The sequence below is a fragment of the Phasianus colchicus genome, chromosome 7 (genome assembly GCF_987193195.1).
Source record: "Phasianus colchicus chromosome 7, bPhaCol1.hap1.1, whole genome shotgun sequence".
NCBI lineage: Eukaryota > Metazoa > Chordata > Aves > Galliformes > Phasianidae > Phasianus > Phasianus colchicus.
This window is the reverse complement of record NC_143442.1, coordinates 8950272-8964873: the sequence shown is the minus strand read 5'-3', so window position 1 is coordinate 8964873 and position 14602 is coordinate 8950272. Positions and strand designations below refer to the sequence as shown.

Genomic DNA, 14602 nt, shown 5'->3' with positions numbered 1-14602 from the left:
GGCTCAGCTGGTGGGAACGTGGCTGCAGCACCCTGGTCCCTGCTGGGCAGCAGCAAAGGTTGACTGTGTGGAGACAGCAATGGAGCCCATATGAAGTCTCTGAGCTGGAAGAATGGGACTGCAACATCAAGTGAGAAAGAATTAAATACTGTGCAGTCCTTAATGTGTCAAATACATGAGGATGGGATAGAGAATTCAGAAACCTCCTTGTTTCATGGGTGGGCTGAAATTCTCTGTCTCATTCTTGAGCATCAAACATTTAACAGTCAAAGTTTCAAACAATACTTTCTCGAAGTGATCAATAAATGCAAGCTTGGTGTAATTTCATTTAAAAAAAACTCGCATAAAATAAATGAATGTTCTGACACAGTCTCTACTGCGCTTATTCTTACAGCTAGCACTGTCAGCTCTCAAAGAAAAGGCCAAGAAGAGTCCATTTTCTACAGACATCTTTATTGATGAACATATTTTTTTCCTTCTTTTGTATGACACTTTTACACAGTAAAATAAGGAGACTTGTACTTCATAAATAACAAAAATTAGCCCTTATATCTCAACCCAGTCAAAATCTATGTAAAATAGTTTGTTCTGTATTTACATTCTGTACCAAAATAAGAAACACATATTCAAGGTCAGCCAGTTCTCCCAAGACAGTTGTTTTATCTCCAAGGGAAGCTTCACATTCTGAAGGCAACATTTACACTTCGGAGGTCTGATGGTGTAAGATGGCATCATTGAATGTAACAACACAGACCCCTGACCCAAAGAGTGACACATGCAGGCATCCAGCCAAGCACTGGGCCAAGCCCAACCAGGCTGCAGGCTCCCACAGTTCAGCTCACAGCCATGCATGGGACATGTGGGGAAGGGAGGCCCTATGCATCCCTCTCTACCGAAACGTATTTGAGCAGGAAGATTTGCACCAGTCTTCCTAATTAAGCAGTGCATAACAAAAAGAATGGGCTATGTTGCACCAACAGTCAACTGGTGAGCATCAAAGTTCTGTTCCAGTTAGTAACCTGCACACAGAACAGCCTCCCAGAACTTCAAGACGTTTCAAGGGAAAGGAGCAGCCTGTTTCTCTATGTCATTTAACTTGGTGCATACTCCAGCCAAAAGCTCTCCTTCCTTCTTCTAACTGAAACATGAGAAAAATGAGTTCCTACAGCATGACTTGCCTCGACTTCTAATTGACATATATAATTTAAATATATATATATATATATTTGAACTACTGGGATAACTAAAGATGACCAGTTTACTTCCACAAGGAAACATGGAACATGCTTTTATAATATTAAAACTGTGTATGTTACATACTGGAAATGCAGAGAAGTCGATCCATTTATTTCCTAGGGCAGGAAGAGCCCAGGGAATAACGCTAACCACCCTGGTGAAAACAAGGCTTGTTTGGGCCATACCTCAAAGTTTTCACATATAAGAGTTGCAGTGTGATGGACTGGCCATGACATGCTCAGGAAACCCACAGCAGCCACCTGCAAACTCTGTATTTATTTCAAGCCAATACAAACTCCTACTGGGGAAACCATACTTAAGGCTACACAAATGATTGTTTTAAGCTACAGTTTTAGCTTTGTTCTACACTAAGAAATGGCTTACGCTTCCTACTATGTTTATGTTGCTCTTAAAGACCTGAGGCGTGTTTTTACTTAATTCACCTTAAGCCGCTCAAGTTAACAACAGGCTAAAAGCTGAACTCAACGCCACACAGAACTGAGGTAGGCAGTTTTACTCAGATATTCCTTTTGACAGGCCATCAATTCACTGCCACTTTAAAGCGAACCTGACACATCCTCTGGCAGCTCCAGCAAGGGTGCAGCCACCAGCTCACCGACAGAACTGGTTGGATTCTGCCCGCTTCAATCCGCTCTCCCAACAAGTCGCTTCCAATTCTGTGGTTCACGGCCAACTTAGGGGCTGCACGTCAAAGAAATTACAACTGAAAGCTCAGATTATTAAGGCGTTAATAGTTTTACTTCACTGGATTCACTGATGCAGCTACTCAGCAGGTAGGGCCGAACCTGACTGCTAGCACTCTGACAGGCAGACAGATGTTCCCTGTAGGTACAACACACTGCAGCCTTTCTTTATCCAAATCCAGAAGCAGGGAAGCATCAACATTTTAAGCCATCTTTCAATTTTCAGTTAGTGCTCAGAAAAGCCCTTGAGATAAACAACTGGGTAGAAGATAAAAAAAATATTCACTTAAATATAACAAACTCCACTTACACATAGAGACCAGCATATCAAATACCAAGTGCAATAAATTAACACCATTAGAAATGTTTAACAGTTATAAAGTTAACCAGAGAGTTCCAACAGTGCAAATATTTCACAGTAAGAAAAAATAACCAATAATTTCTTTTCAAGTATAAAAAGCATTGCTGTTGAGTGATGCCATTTCAACTGTATTATTGCACAACAGACAAAAGACATAATACCAACCTCTGGGGCCAAAGATATATTCTCAAACCTTTGCATTTTGAAGGAATTCAGTTACACTGACTGCTGATTGTGCACACCTTAAAAAGTTAGCAGTGTTTGCTTATCAATTTGAGTGTTTCTTGATTCAAACTTGTACACAGTTAAAGCATTTGATCCCTAATTTGTATTGCTTCTCAGAAACACGAATTAAGGCTAACCAGGCCTTGTTTAGCTCAAAGCAAACTATGCATAACTTGCAGATCAGAAGGGAACGAGCCCAGTGCAATGTAATCTTTTAGCAACATGCCCTCAGACAGTTTTAGGTAACAGTTTACTCACCTCACCAGTGTCATAAAGTGTCATAAATTGTCTATATACTAGGCACAAAGATAATCTTTAGTGTCCTTACAAGTACAATGGAAGTCCTATTATTAAACATTAATCGTAACTAAAGAAGTTACTCTTTCCATCCCTCTACCTTTCATTTCAGAAGTATGCCTCTAATAGGCACTATTAGTAACACATTACGTAGGGTCAGGAACAAAAAAACCTCATCTTCATAAGTGTCAGATAGAGCAGCTATCCTCAGTGAGACACACTTGGCTCATTTCCTTTCTCAAGCAGATTTTGTCCCCCAAGAGACGAATTTTGTACCAAGGCATGCCCGTGCATATCTCAAAGTGTCTGATTCTCTAACGTAATCCAAATGCCAATTATTTGGGTAGCTGAACCATCAACTACTGGTTCAAGAAAGAGGGGTGGAAGAAGACAGATTAGACTTTTCTTTACCTACTCAATTCAGTTTTGGCCGAGAGAAGTCAATATGATTCTGTAAGATGATAGCTGCCATAGCTACTGGCTACAATAAAAAGCGAGCACAACTGTATTAATGCTCATACTAATAAAAAACAATGCCATGATTTAAGAAAAAAAAAATCAGAAAACCCAGCCCAATTTTACAGACTAGTATCAGTACTGAAATGTGTTTGTCTAGCAAACCACTCTGAGAATATTCAAATATTTCACATGCTAAACAAAGATGTGACTTCTAGACAGTTGTCATGGCCATCACTCTGAAATTCCACCCTGTGCACATATGAAGGTTTAAGTGAACTCCAAGAGATGCTTTACTGCAAAATTATACGAATTCTGAGAAGCTTCAAAGCTGCAGAATTCAGTTGTGGAAACAATTCCCAACACCTGGTCCATTCAATTCCATTATTTTTCCCTGTAAAATGTAAGAACTGACAGAAACCTCCCATACCTGTTTAGGTCTGAGTTATTAGCAGTGACGATAACTGATTTTCACATGGCTTTCAACTAAACCACTGAGGTATATTTCCAGTTTGAGGCTGCTTTGCTACCAGTCACACTGAAGAAAAAAAGAAAAAAAAAAAAAACCAAACCAAACAAACCACAATCCCAAATTCTACTACAGCAGTTCTCCTTTCAAATCTTGACCAAGCTGCCAAGAAGGCTGGCACAGCAATCTTGTTACTGTGTCAAAATCAAGGGTTGCAATTCAGGAAAATACTGGCACTTATTGAGATGACATGGAACATTTTCCACCTCTCTCAGGCTCTGGTTGCTGTCGTTAGCACCTCCCTGACTACTGCCAGCATCACTACTTGCCAGGAGAGATGAGGCTCAGAAGAAGGCAGCTGCCTGCAGAGACAAAACAACTCGGTGTTCCACAATAAGAGGTGCAACACTGCAGTGCATCATCTTGGAACATCTTCTTGCTCCCCGCTTGAGCTATGCGCAGAGGAATAATCCTGTTACCAGGGGAATCAAGTTAGCCATCAACAGCCAGAGGGTTATGACTAGGCTAGATGAAGAGGAGCACAAGTCTGAAATAAAGAACAAAACAGCATAAAGTTTCTATGTTGTATCTAAAACGAGGATAAAATAACCAGAGAGCAAAAATGTATCTGTAGTCTTTGCACCTATTGGCACGATTTATTTTTAGCTTTCAAGGCTAGCAATTCAAAGCAACTAAATGACATTACTATCCCCGTTATAGGTGACCCAAACAAGTTTATTTTTTCCTTAAATACTGCAATAGAAACAATACATCCAACAATTAAAGAATTGACTAAAGGCTTAAAAATAAGCCACAAATGAGAAATACCGTAAAGAATGTTCTCCTTCACTGGTCAGCATTTGAAAGAATCTACTCTTGACAAAATATTGTTGGTGAATTAAGCTTTCTTCTTCCTTCAGAAAGCAAAGTAACACCTGCCATTTGTGTTCTGGACTACTGCATTAGTACTGTCAACAGGAAAACATATGAGTACTCCTTTTGCACTAAGGTGATTTTGAAGGTCTTGCTATGTTCCCCAGAACAGATACCTGATTTTCTAAAGCTAGGTTTCTGGGATGATTACCAGAAGGAGACATGACAAAGAATTTATGTTTTAGATGTATTTCTTCTGTATAAGCCACTAGAAACTAACGTATGACTGCCCAGCATCCTGCCACCTTCCTTTAGCATCTTAGATCCTGGAATAGCAAGACCATGGCTCTCTTCCCATTACCAATATGAATCATCAGTGCTTTCGGATGTTTTAGATCAAGCTTCACTTCAGCACACCATAAGACAACCTACCAATTGCTGCAGCTCTTGACAAGTTCAAAGCTGGAGGATCCCGCTCTGGGGGACAGGAGTCACAGAAGTCCCAGCAGGCAGGGCAGATCAGATTCCCAACATGCACCCAGCCATTCATCTGAATGCTCACAGTTAACACTTGACCCGAGCGGCTGCACAAGTATGAAGTGTCCTTCACCCAAACATGCAGCCCTTGTGGAGAACAAGAAACCTTAAAATAAAGGAATAAAAGTGAGGTCTGTATTACGATTTACTGGAAATACATTTTTGCGTGTGGGAGCTCTTTTAACAGGGAAATAAGATGTTTAGTCAGCAATCTGTATACAACACAGGTTACCTGCAAGTACTTTAATGCACTCACAGCAACTATTTAAAAAAATGCACTGACTGCACTCTTTCATGCAATTACACAGATAACCAACCGAGACTGAGTAAAATTCTGCTTCTGCTAAAACCTGCATTTTAGAGTTGTGCTGTCATTGAAAGAGACACCTCCAGTTGAGACAGTGAGTGGTAAGAGGATAATGAGAAGTGGCACATGCACAGTGCTTCCTACCACAGACAAATCAAAGTGATTTAACTCATGTCAAACTTTGACAACAGATGATTTCAGTGTAAGTATTCTCACTTAGCTGAGGAAAAAGCATCACAGCGATAAGACAGATGAAGTCCTTAGCAAGACTAGAGGTAGCACACAGGTCTGCCCAGTGGCCACACGCTTGACTTGATGTGCCATCTAAACTACAGGCTTATGTTGGAAAATCCTTCTTTTCAATGCATGTCCTATTTAGCTATTTACATGAAGAGATGATTCTGAACCGTGAGCAGGTACCCCAACCCACACTGTATGTCAGACTTTTCCCCTTCATGTTATTTAAAAAAAAACAAAAACAAAAACAAAAAAACAACAAAGCAAGAAACAAAGCCATGCAACATACACACTTACTTGATAACATCCGCTACCCCAGTCAGGGTAACTGAGCTTCCTCCTGCACTGTTCCATGACAAAAGCTGATTTCTGAATCAGACATACAGAGGTTGGTCCATATTCTTCTGCACCATAGTTTTTGGTAGGATCTGAAGTGGAGAGAATATATTGAACTGCAATTTACTATATGAAAAGGAAATCGATGTCAAATAAGCCTGCCATAATTAATGTCACTATAGTTAATTCCCAGTTTCCTTCTAGGATCTTTTAGACCATTAACCATTACTCAATCTGGGAATCATATTGTCTTGAATATGCAGTGTGAATAAAACAAAGGCACTTTCCATAGAAGCACATGAATATGTTTGCCCCAGGGAGAGCCAGTTGTAACTGTTGGCTTGAGGAGGGGGAGTGTTATTCATTTTGTTTTGAGAGAACTGCAGAGATGAGTAATAACTATCCTACAGGATTCTGCAGCTCTGCAATATTCAGAGTTCAGGGACTACTCTGGGAGATAGACCCATGCTCTGGCAGTCTGCCAGTCTCCTTGCTTTGACAAAAGACTACAAAGGTGGAAAGTATAATTTTTTTCAGATACTCAAAAGCAATCAATCAACCCTCCACCCACAACCTTTGTCTTACATGTGGATCATTTGGGGATAATTTCTTTCAACCCTTATGCAATTTCTGTATTTCATGTATACCTGGGAAGAAAACACCAAGTAACTGTGCTTCTCACTCCAGCACACAGGGCAGCGTTGACACTAATTTCACATCCAATGAGTTTGGATTACAGCAAGACCTTTCCAGATAAACATACACAGACTCTTAAACACCACATTAAAGCCCTGAAAACTAACCTGGTTGATTTTCAATTATTCTGCAGTCTGAGCTGCGTTGAAATTCACCACTTAAATGCCAACTGAATTCTTGACTGAAGGGACAATAGTCAGCAATTTCTACTGAGCCACCATAGTAAGGCAAGTCTTCTGCTGGTACTCCACTGAGATTGTCAAAATACTGCCAAACAAAAGAGGTAGTTAAGCAGTTTGTACAAAGACAAGCCTACAGCTGGCTTGTTTGTTTGTTTTTAAATAGAACAAATCACTACAGCTGTAAGAACATCAATTACTTCTCAGGAATGCTATTAACAGACACTTATAATACCCCTGAGCCAGATGAGCCCGAAGTACTTAAGAATACATAAACAATGCACTGGGATCCACATGTCCCTGCATTGCCCCTTGTCCCTTTCTGCAATTATAACCGGGATGAAACAACAAATTCCTTAATATGAAGCAACATAAGGCAGCAGATGAGGTGAAGAAAAGCTTGTTACACACTAACGTTATCATCTGAGATTTGCTTAAACAGATGAGCAACATCCTTACCATCTCCTGAAGGTCACAAGGCCTTATTTCAGGCCTTTATACTTCTTATAAGAAATGAAGCAGAAATTTTTCACAATATCTACTCTCATCTACCAGTTCAGGAAAAAAAAAAAAACAAAAAAACCCATGCACCTGACTGCATAACACAGTAATACAAATGTTTAGTTATTTGATAAACTAAGATCCACGATACCTGATATTCCTGAGGTAACTGCTTTGGAAACTTCTGTAAGTTGCACACTGCTACTGCTCTTTGGTCCTGTCTGCAGGTTAACTGCAAAGGGTTACTCCTCAAAGTGTCACAGTATGGACTGATGAGTTGCCTCCTCACAGAAAAATAATTATAATAACCCAATCAGATTAACTGCTTTCTGTAATATAACTGCACAGTTTGTCAGTTGTCTGTTCCTGCTCTCCTTCACACCTGTTCACTCACAAAGAAGCAGAGGTATCTTGTCTGTTATGAGCTGGTAATACTATTTGTCTGGTTATGAACTTCCTAATTTCAAGAACATCAAGTCTGCAAACAAAGTCACAGTGCACTCAGTTTCAATGACACTGCTCTGTAAACCTTGAAGTAAAATGTTTACAAACCAAACAAGGCCACCAGGGTGCAAATTTGTAAGTACTGTAACAAACAAACAAAGAAGGCTTTGCTTTGACATAGGTAACACACGTTTTTGGTGCTTTAAGTAAATTCCAGCAACGCAAAACACTGCTAGCTGCATTTGCAATTTAAGATGACAAAGCTACAAGAGTTGCTTAAGTCCCTCTAAACAAAGCACAGTTCTCTTACAGTAAGAGTAAGCACATTCTACATCCTAAGATGTCTGGTTCTATATTTGTTGGGTAAAGTACAAGTGGTCTTAATACATTTCACGTGCTCTTTCTTGAGTGCTTTCTGAAGATACTTCAAAGAACATTCCTTGCATATTACTTCTTGCTGAGTTTCATTTGAAGAGGGCAAATGAGCATCTGCTTACTACTACTCTTTTTTTTTTTTTTGGAAAGACTTACTTCTGTTTCTTTCGATCAATCCAGAACTTACAGCTCTTCATTACAAAGTCACAGCCTTTATTACGGCCCCAATCTAATTTCTCTGCCATGCTGTAATTTGCTTTATACCACCTGCAAAGGTATTTTGAAATGAAAATACAGTTATTTGAAAACTAGCATCAAGTAAACGAAACAACAAACATATTTGAAGAAGAAAAAATCCATTATCGCTCATATTAACACTTACCCTGTGTCTTCCATTAATGCTAAGGTGATCCTGGAAAACACTCGGTTCTGTGTATGGGATCCAGTCATAGCTTCATTCTGAAAGTCACCAGATACTATTAGTAAGCTCCTGACAAAACGTTAATTAAGAAAATGGCTTACTATGAAAAAGCATTTTATGTTGCAGCCATGCATTGAGGGCCATTGGAAGTTCCAGTCTCTTCTTATTATAGACAATCCAGCTCTTCAGATTATCCTCATTTAGCTGCTTTTGGTCTCGAAAATACATGTTTTTTCAAGTTTACTTCCATGAAAAGGTCTGTCCTAAAGCATTTACAATATTGTTCACTAATACCACATAACTCAGTGTCATAAATAAAACAAGCTTAAGTGTCAGGAGGGAAGCACTTCCTTGGTCAGATGAGGTTCTGGAATAAAGATGGGAAAAGCTTCCCCTAATGAGCCACACAAGTAAAGACAAAATCCAGACAGTGACAGACTGAATGATCAAAGATAATGAATTGGATGACACAATTGAATTGAGTCAAAGGAATAGCCCCTTTCCCCTAAAAATGAGGCCTTCTCAAAAGGGCAAGCAGCAGATAAATGAGACATTTCATTTTTCAGTAGTTATCTCAAACTCATATTCTGAGATTTAGTAATGAGATAAAAATAGATTCATCTAAAAATGGGATGCTTGTTTCTAGCTAAGCAATCTTTTTGCTATATTTCAGTGAGCTCTGACACAGTCATGTTTTTGAGGCTCCAGTAAGTATCACTATAAATCCAAAAATAAAAGAAGGGGGAGCAGGCTTTTCTATTCCTAATATTAGCACCAACCTCCAACAACCTCTTCTCCCAGTGGTTGAGCTCAGTGCCCATGCCACCCTGATTTTCAAGCTCCATTCCCTCTAAGATTGGACAATCAAAATGTTTCCGAGCTTCTTCCTAGAAAGAAAACATTTCAACACAACTCTCAAAATACAGAGAAGCAGTCATATGCATTCCTCATCTTCTAGAATTATCTTAAGAAACTATTTCAGCATTTTCCTTTCAACTATCTTGTTTCCCTTCTAATATAGAATACTTCTCTTACTGAAATGCTTATTAAGCCAACTGGCACCCCAACACCAAGCCTAGCAATTTGCCTACTTATCTTCCAGAAGAAACAAGCCATCAAAACCTGGAAGAATAAAACAACAGTATTAAGTAAAAATACTGTGTGAATGAGAAAGACTAAGTTAAAAAAAAGAGTTGTTATTTTTAACACTACCACCATAACCTGTTTCTGAGGAACACCATGGGGAGGGGATGCAAATGAAGTTTTCTTTTAAGAAGCAGTGTATGTCAACTAGTTTTGTGTAAAGAAGTACGTTTTCCAGAACGTCTGGAAACCTTGAAAGGCATCACAAAGACAAAGGCTGGCCTTTGCCAGTGTGACAGTACTCATAGGCACTGCTATGCTCTGAGCAGTTTGGCCAGCATGGCCAGTTTCCAATACATTGCATTAGATTTAAAACAAAGTGGATTTCTGGCCAAATATGAATAGCAAAAGTAGAAAATATTCATGACACTAAAATGTGATAGTAACCTTCACATGCAAAGTGTAACTTAATACTTACAACAACACGAGGTGTTGTCAGAAGATAAACAGCATGGCGCAGCATTTTGCCACCACGAACGTCCCATAACCTCACTGCTTTCTGAACAACCTTATCACTCCACTGATACAAACCTAGGCTGTAAGAAGAATTTGTTAGTTACAGATCTTTACCATAAATACATGCAACTATGCAAAGTTTCATTTCCATTAAAAAACAAATTGAAGAAAAATCTCTATTTCTCATTCTTTGTGAAGTTTTCATTGACTTTGTAACACTTCTCCTTTGTAAGGTACATGTTTATTACATGCACTACCAAGAAAGATGACTAACTACTAATACTACTTATGCCTTTAGAGTCAAGACATATTTCCTACAGTTATCAAAAGTGTACTGCAAATTGTTTATTCAACAACATCATCATCACACATTAGCCTACAAGCACTGTTATTTCTGCTGAACTACAGACAATGAAGAATACGCCTTAAAAGAGTGACTAGCATTGAAATCAATGCACCAACACTGAACAGACTACAGAAAAATGCAAGACCCGATCTGGTAAAGTGTTCAGAAAACATGAGTAGTTCTAATGTTTAGCTACAAGCCTTCTGATAAATAAAAGCCTGCCTCGTTATCATTCCTATGCATTACAAGGTGAGTGTTTAATGAAAATGTAAAGATTGACTAATATATATATATTTTTAAGTATGAACATAATAAACACAAAGTTATTAAGTTGGCTTTTCAACAGGCTGACAGCAAGAATGTATCAGACAACCTTAAGACATCCTTCAGTGTACTGAGAGGTCCAAAAGCGATCAATACCTTTCATTAAAAGGAGGGAGTCCATCTGCATATCTCGCTGTCAAAGGTTTTCCATCATCATCACGATAAAATGCAAACAGTCCAGCAGAGAAACCCTGCAAGGAAAGCAAGTAGGAACCTTCAGTAAGACATTCACACACCAAGTCAAGTGCCATTGAAGTGTGCACATCTGCAGCAGGCACACTTGAAGTGCTGCACCTCAAAGCAATTAATGAATGAGTTGAAATAGGCAAAGCCAGAGCTTTACCCTCACCAGACATCCTTCTCTTCCAAGAAGAAGTAGGCACAAGTTGCAGGAAAATGCATTTTATAATATCAGCCCTTACCAGTGCATGGATAATCTCGTGTTTCACTGTAGACAACATGCCAATAAATTCCTGAGGTTGTGTTGAGATCATGTTTGGACACAAGTTAGCATATCCTGCTATTGGCCTGCAAGACAGTTTTATAATTGTTTTCAGGAAAAGAGCAGCAAATTCTTTTACCACAACAGAAGCAGGATCACAAGATAAAGTTCAGGCAGTAACAGCAGAGGATTACTTTTGATTTAAATACCTCAGCTTTGCAAGTTAAGCTTTATTCAATCATTGCTGACTTTACATGGATATAGTATTAGTCTTTATTTCAATGACTTCTATTTTGTTATCCTATACACGACACAAGTAGACAAACTCCATACATAAGCTCCAAGTTTAATTTTTAAAAAAGTTTGTAGCAGAGAGAACACTTGCCTGTCCATTTCAGCTTCCAGTTGGCAGTAGGCTGCATATGCAATGATGTTTTCATGGCCACACCTTTCAGTGGTGAGAGCACTGACATAAAGGACAAAGTCAGCATCTTGAACCCCTTCCTGGTCAGGTACGTCGGAGAGCTGCTCATTCTGATTGTACACCCTGCATTGCTTTGACAATGTTCAGATGGAACCATTAAAATATATCAGCTATGACAGAAATTTTGTATTAACAAACTACAGCTAGCTTGAGGCCAAGAATAAGCCCCATCCTAGGACAGATGAAGATGAGAAAACTCCCTGCAACAACACTAAATAAAACCAGAGCCAGGGAACAACTTACAAATGACTAGCTCTTGTGACTGAGAAGAGGGGCTTGCCAAGCCAGATGTCCCCAAATTAGCACATTTTGTTTCCCATAACAATTAGAAAGTTCTGGCTCACAAACAGCATACATAAGCAGCCATTGCTGTACAGTCACTTATACTCAGCATTACCTGTGAAGGGTCACCTAAGCACAGCAAGCAACATTCATGTTTTCAGTAGTTTCCACAACCAATAGTACTTCAAAAGCTAAGAAGCACTGAGGTAGCTCAGAGTACCTGGAGGTGTTTTTCTGGAACAATAACTGGCCCACATCGTGTATGGTTGGCACAGGCCCCTCGGCAGTACCTGTGAGGGTCAGCTTTCCTCCTCAAATACTGGTTTGTTGCACACTGCCTTCAATCAAACATCAAAGACAGACAGCACCATTTTAGAGTTTAAAAGGAAGCATAGCACAGTCTTACAGCATCCAATGACACTATAATACAAATATTTAACAATGCAGTATTGTAACTTTCAAGCTGAAAAACATTAGTGATGCTTTCTGAAAGATACAATGCCTCCAGTTTTTAATACAGTATTCTACAGGTTCAAGGAAAGATTAGGAATGGGTTCATAAATAGGGTAGACTAAAAAGGAAACAAGCAGCACGTATTCTCTTTATCATCTCCAAATACAGGTGCTGATCATGGAAGGTTTGTACATTTTCCTCAGGTAGCAACACCCACTGCGACTGAGCCTCAGGGACCACTGGTCTGAGCCAGGGCATTTCTTGTGCTCTTACTATATATATATATATTTAAAGTCCATATGTAATGTTAAATACGAATTAAAATACTAGACTTTCAACAAACGTTCACATACCTGCTTAGCAAGATGGTACCTGTGGATTTGCGCACTTGAAAAGTCTTCTCCAAGTAAGAGATAGCTTGTGGGAAAAGTTTGTTCTAAATAGAACAAAACCAGAAGTCACCCAGTAGCAGTGCAGACAGAACTTGCAAGCTCTAACAACCCAAGTACATGAAACATCTAGGTGCTGTGGCCTAGAACAGCGGAGATGCAGACTTCCTAACATCTTCCTATGCAGTTCAGTGGTTATAAAATCACAGAATTGTTCAAGTTGGAAGGGACATTTAAAGGTCACCTGGTCCTACTCCCCTGCAGTGACAGAGACACCTACAGCTCCATCAGGTGCTCTGAGTTCAGCCTGACCTTGAATGCCTCTGAGAAATGGGAGATCCACTGCTTCCTGAGGCAACCCATTTCAGTGCTTCACTACTGTTACTGCAAGAAATGTTACCCTTATACTCAGTCTCAATCTCTTCTCTTTTAGTTTGAAACCATTTCCCTTTTCCTGTCACAACAGACCTGCTAAGAATCCTGTCCCCTTCTTTCTTACAGCCCTCCATTAGACACTGAAAGGTCGCTCTCAGGGCTCCCCGGAGCCTCCTCTTCTCCAGTGAGCAGTTTATAAAAAGGAGAGAGGAGAAAAAAAAAAAAAAAGAAAGAAAGAAAGAAAGAAAGAAAAAAGAAACGCCACATACCTTTATAAGGTGTCTTTTCTCCGGCAGCAAACTATATTTAAAAAAAAACACAAAATAACAGTTTTTGCCGATAGGATTTCCCCTCACAGACACGCGGACAAACCGCAGCACAACGCTACACTCACCCCTCAACGCTCCTGTCGTATATAATCTTAACCCTCAGATGCTGATCCACGCTTCTCTTCAGGACGTGGCTCTCCCTCACAGGAACCCGGTAGACCACCTGCCCGGAGAGGAGCACAGCGCTGCGGCCCCGCTCCCTCCGAGCCGAGCCCCAACAACCGACCCTCGCACCGACCTCCCCGCCCCGCACCGCGCGAGGAGCCCCGCGGCCGCACCTCCCCGCGACCGGGCACGCGGTGCTGACAGGACGAAGAGGAGAAGGAGGGGGAAAGGCCGGCGGCGCGGCCGCAGCACAGCAGCAGGGCGGCGGTGAGCGCGGCGAGCAGCAGCCGAGGAGCGGCACCGCGGCGCCCGCCGCCCGGCTCGGCGGCCATCTTGGGCTGCCCATCTACCGCGTCGCCATGGAGGTACTCCCAGCCAATGAGCGGGCGGAGATAACGGGCGAGGGCGGGGCGGAGGCGGCAGACAATTCTGATTGGGTGAGGCTCTCCCAATGGGGGAGGGAGGGAAGGGCAAGGTGACGGCGAACTGTGCTATGCAATGCAAGCCGTGCAGTGCAATGCAATACAGTGCAGTGCAATGCAATGCAGCGTGGTAAGGGGACGGCCGATCTGGGAAGCGCAGTGCGGTGAGGAGCAATGCAGGGCATATCTAAGCAGCAGTTGTGCAGAGAAACTCAGCGTGCAAAGCAACGCAGCACGGGGCAGCGCACCGTGCTGGGCAGCACTGCAGAGCAATGCAGGGCCATGCAGTTCTGCATGCTGCAACGCAGGGCTGTGTACCCCATGCTGGGTGCAGCATGGCATAACGCAGTGCTGTGAGATGGAGTACAATCGAAATGGGTCCACGCAGTACGGGGCTG

The 14602-nt window shown here is 41.0% G+C and overlaps 1 protein-coding gene across 3 annotated transcripts; it reads right to left on the bottom strand.

Annotated features, from left to right (window-relative positions):
• Positions 1-418: 418 nt before the first annotated feature.
• On the bottom strand, positions 419-14133 carry LMLN (leishmanolysin like peptidase). Of its 3 annotated transcripts, XR_004166556.2 has the most exons (18): positions 13956-14133; positions 13743-13840; positions 13618-13648; positions 12938-13020; positions 12352-12469; positions 11751-11920; positions 11346-11451; positions 11020-11114; positions 10216-10333; positions 9434-9541; positions 8616-8692; positions 8390-8500; positions 7566-7698; positions 6842-7001; positions 6000-6130; positions 5054-5264; positions 3710-4295; positions 420-2198 (listed from the first exon to the last, which is right to left on the bottom strand). XR_004166556.2 is itself a non-coding variant. In XM_031590671.2 (17 exons), the coding sequence occupies exons 1-17, from the start codon at positions 14112-14114 to the stop codon at positions 4201-4203; spliced, it is 2004 nt and encodes a 667-aa protein (XP_031446531.2). In that variant the 5' UTR covers positions 14115-14133; the 3' UTR covers positions 419-4200. The 3 variants fall into 3 exon arrangements, 2 of the variants coding, with proteins under 2 accessions (XP_031446531.2, XP_089999760.1); XM_031590671.2 differs by having other exon boundaries at positions 419-4295; XM_090143634.1 differs by having other exon boundaries at positions 419-4295; positions 7566-7695.
• Positions 14134-14602: the final 469 nt, after the last annotated feature.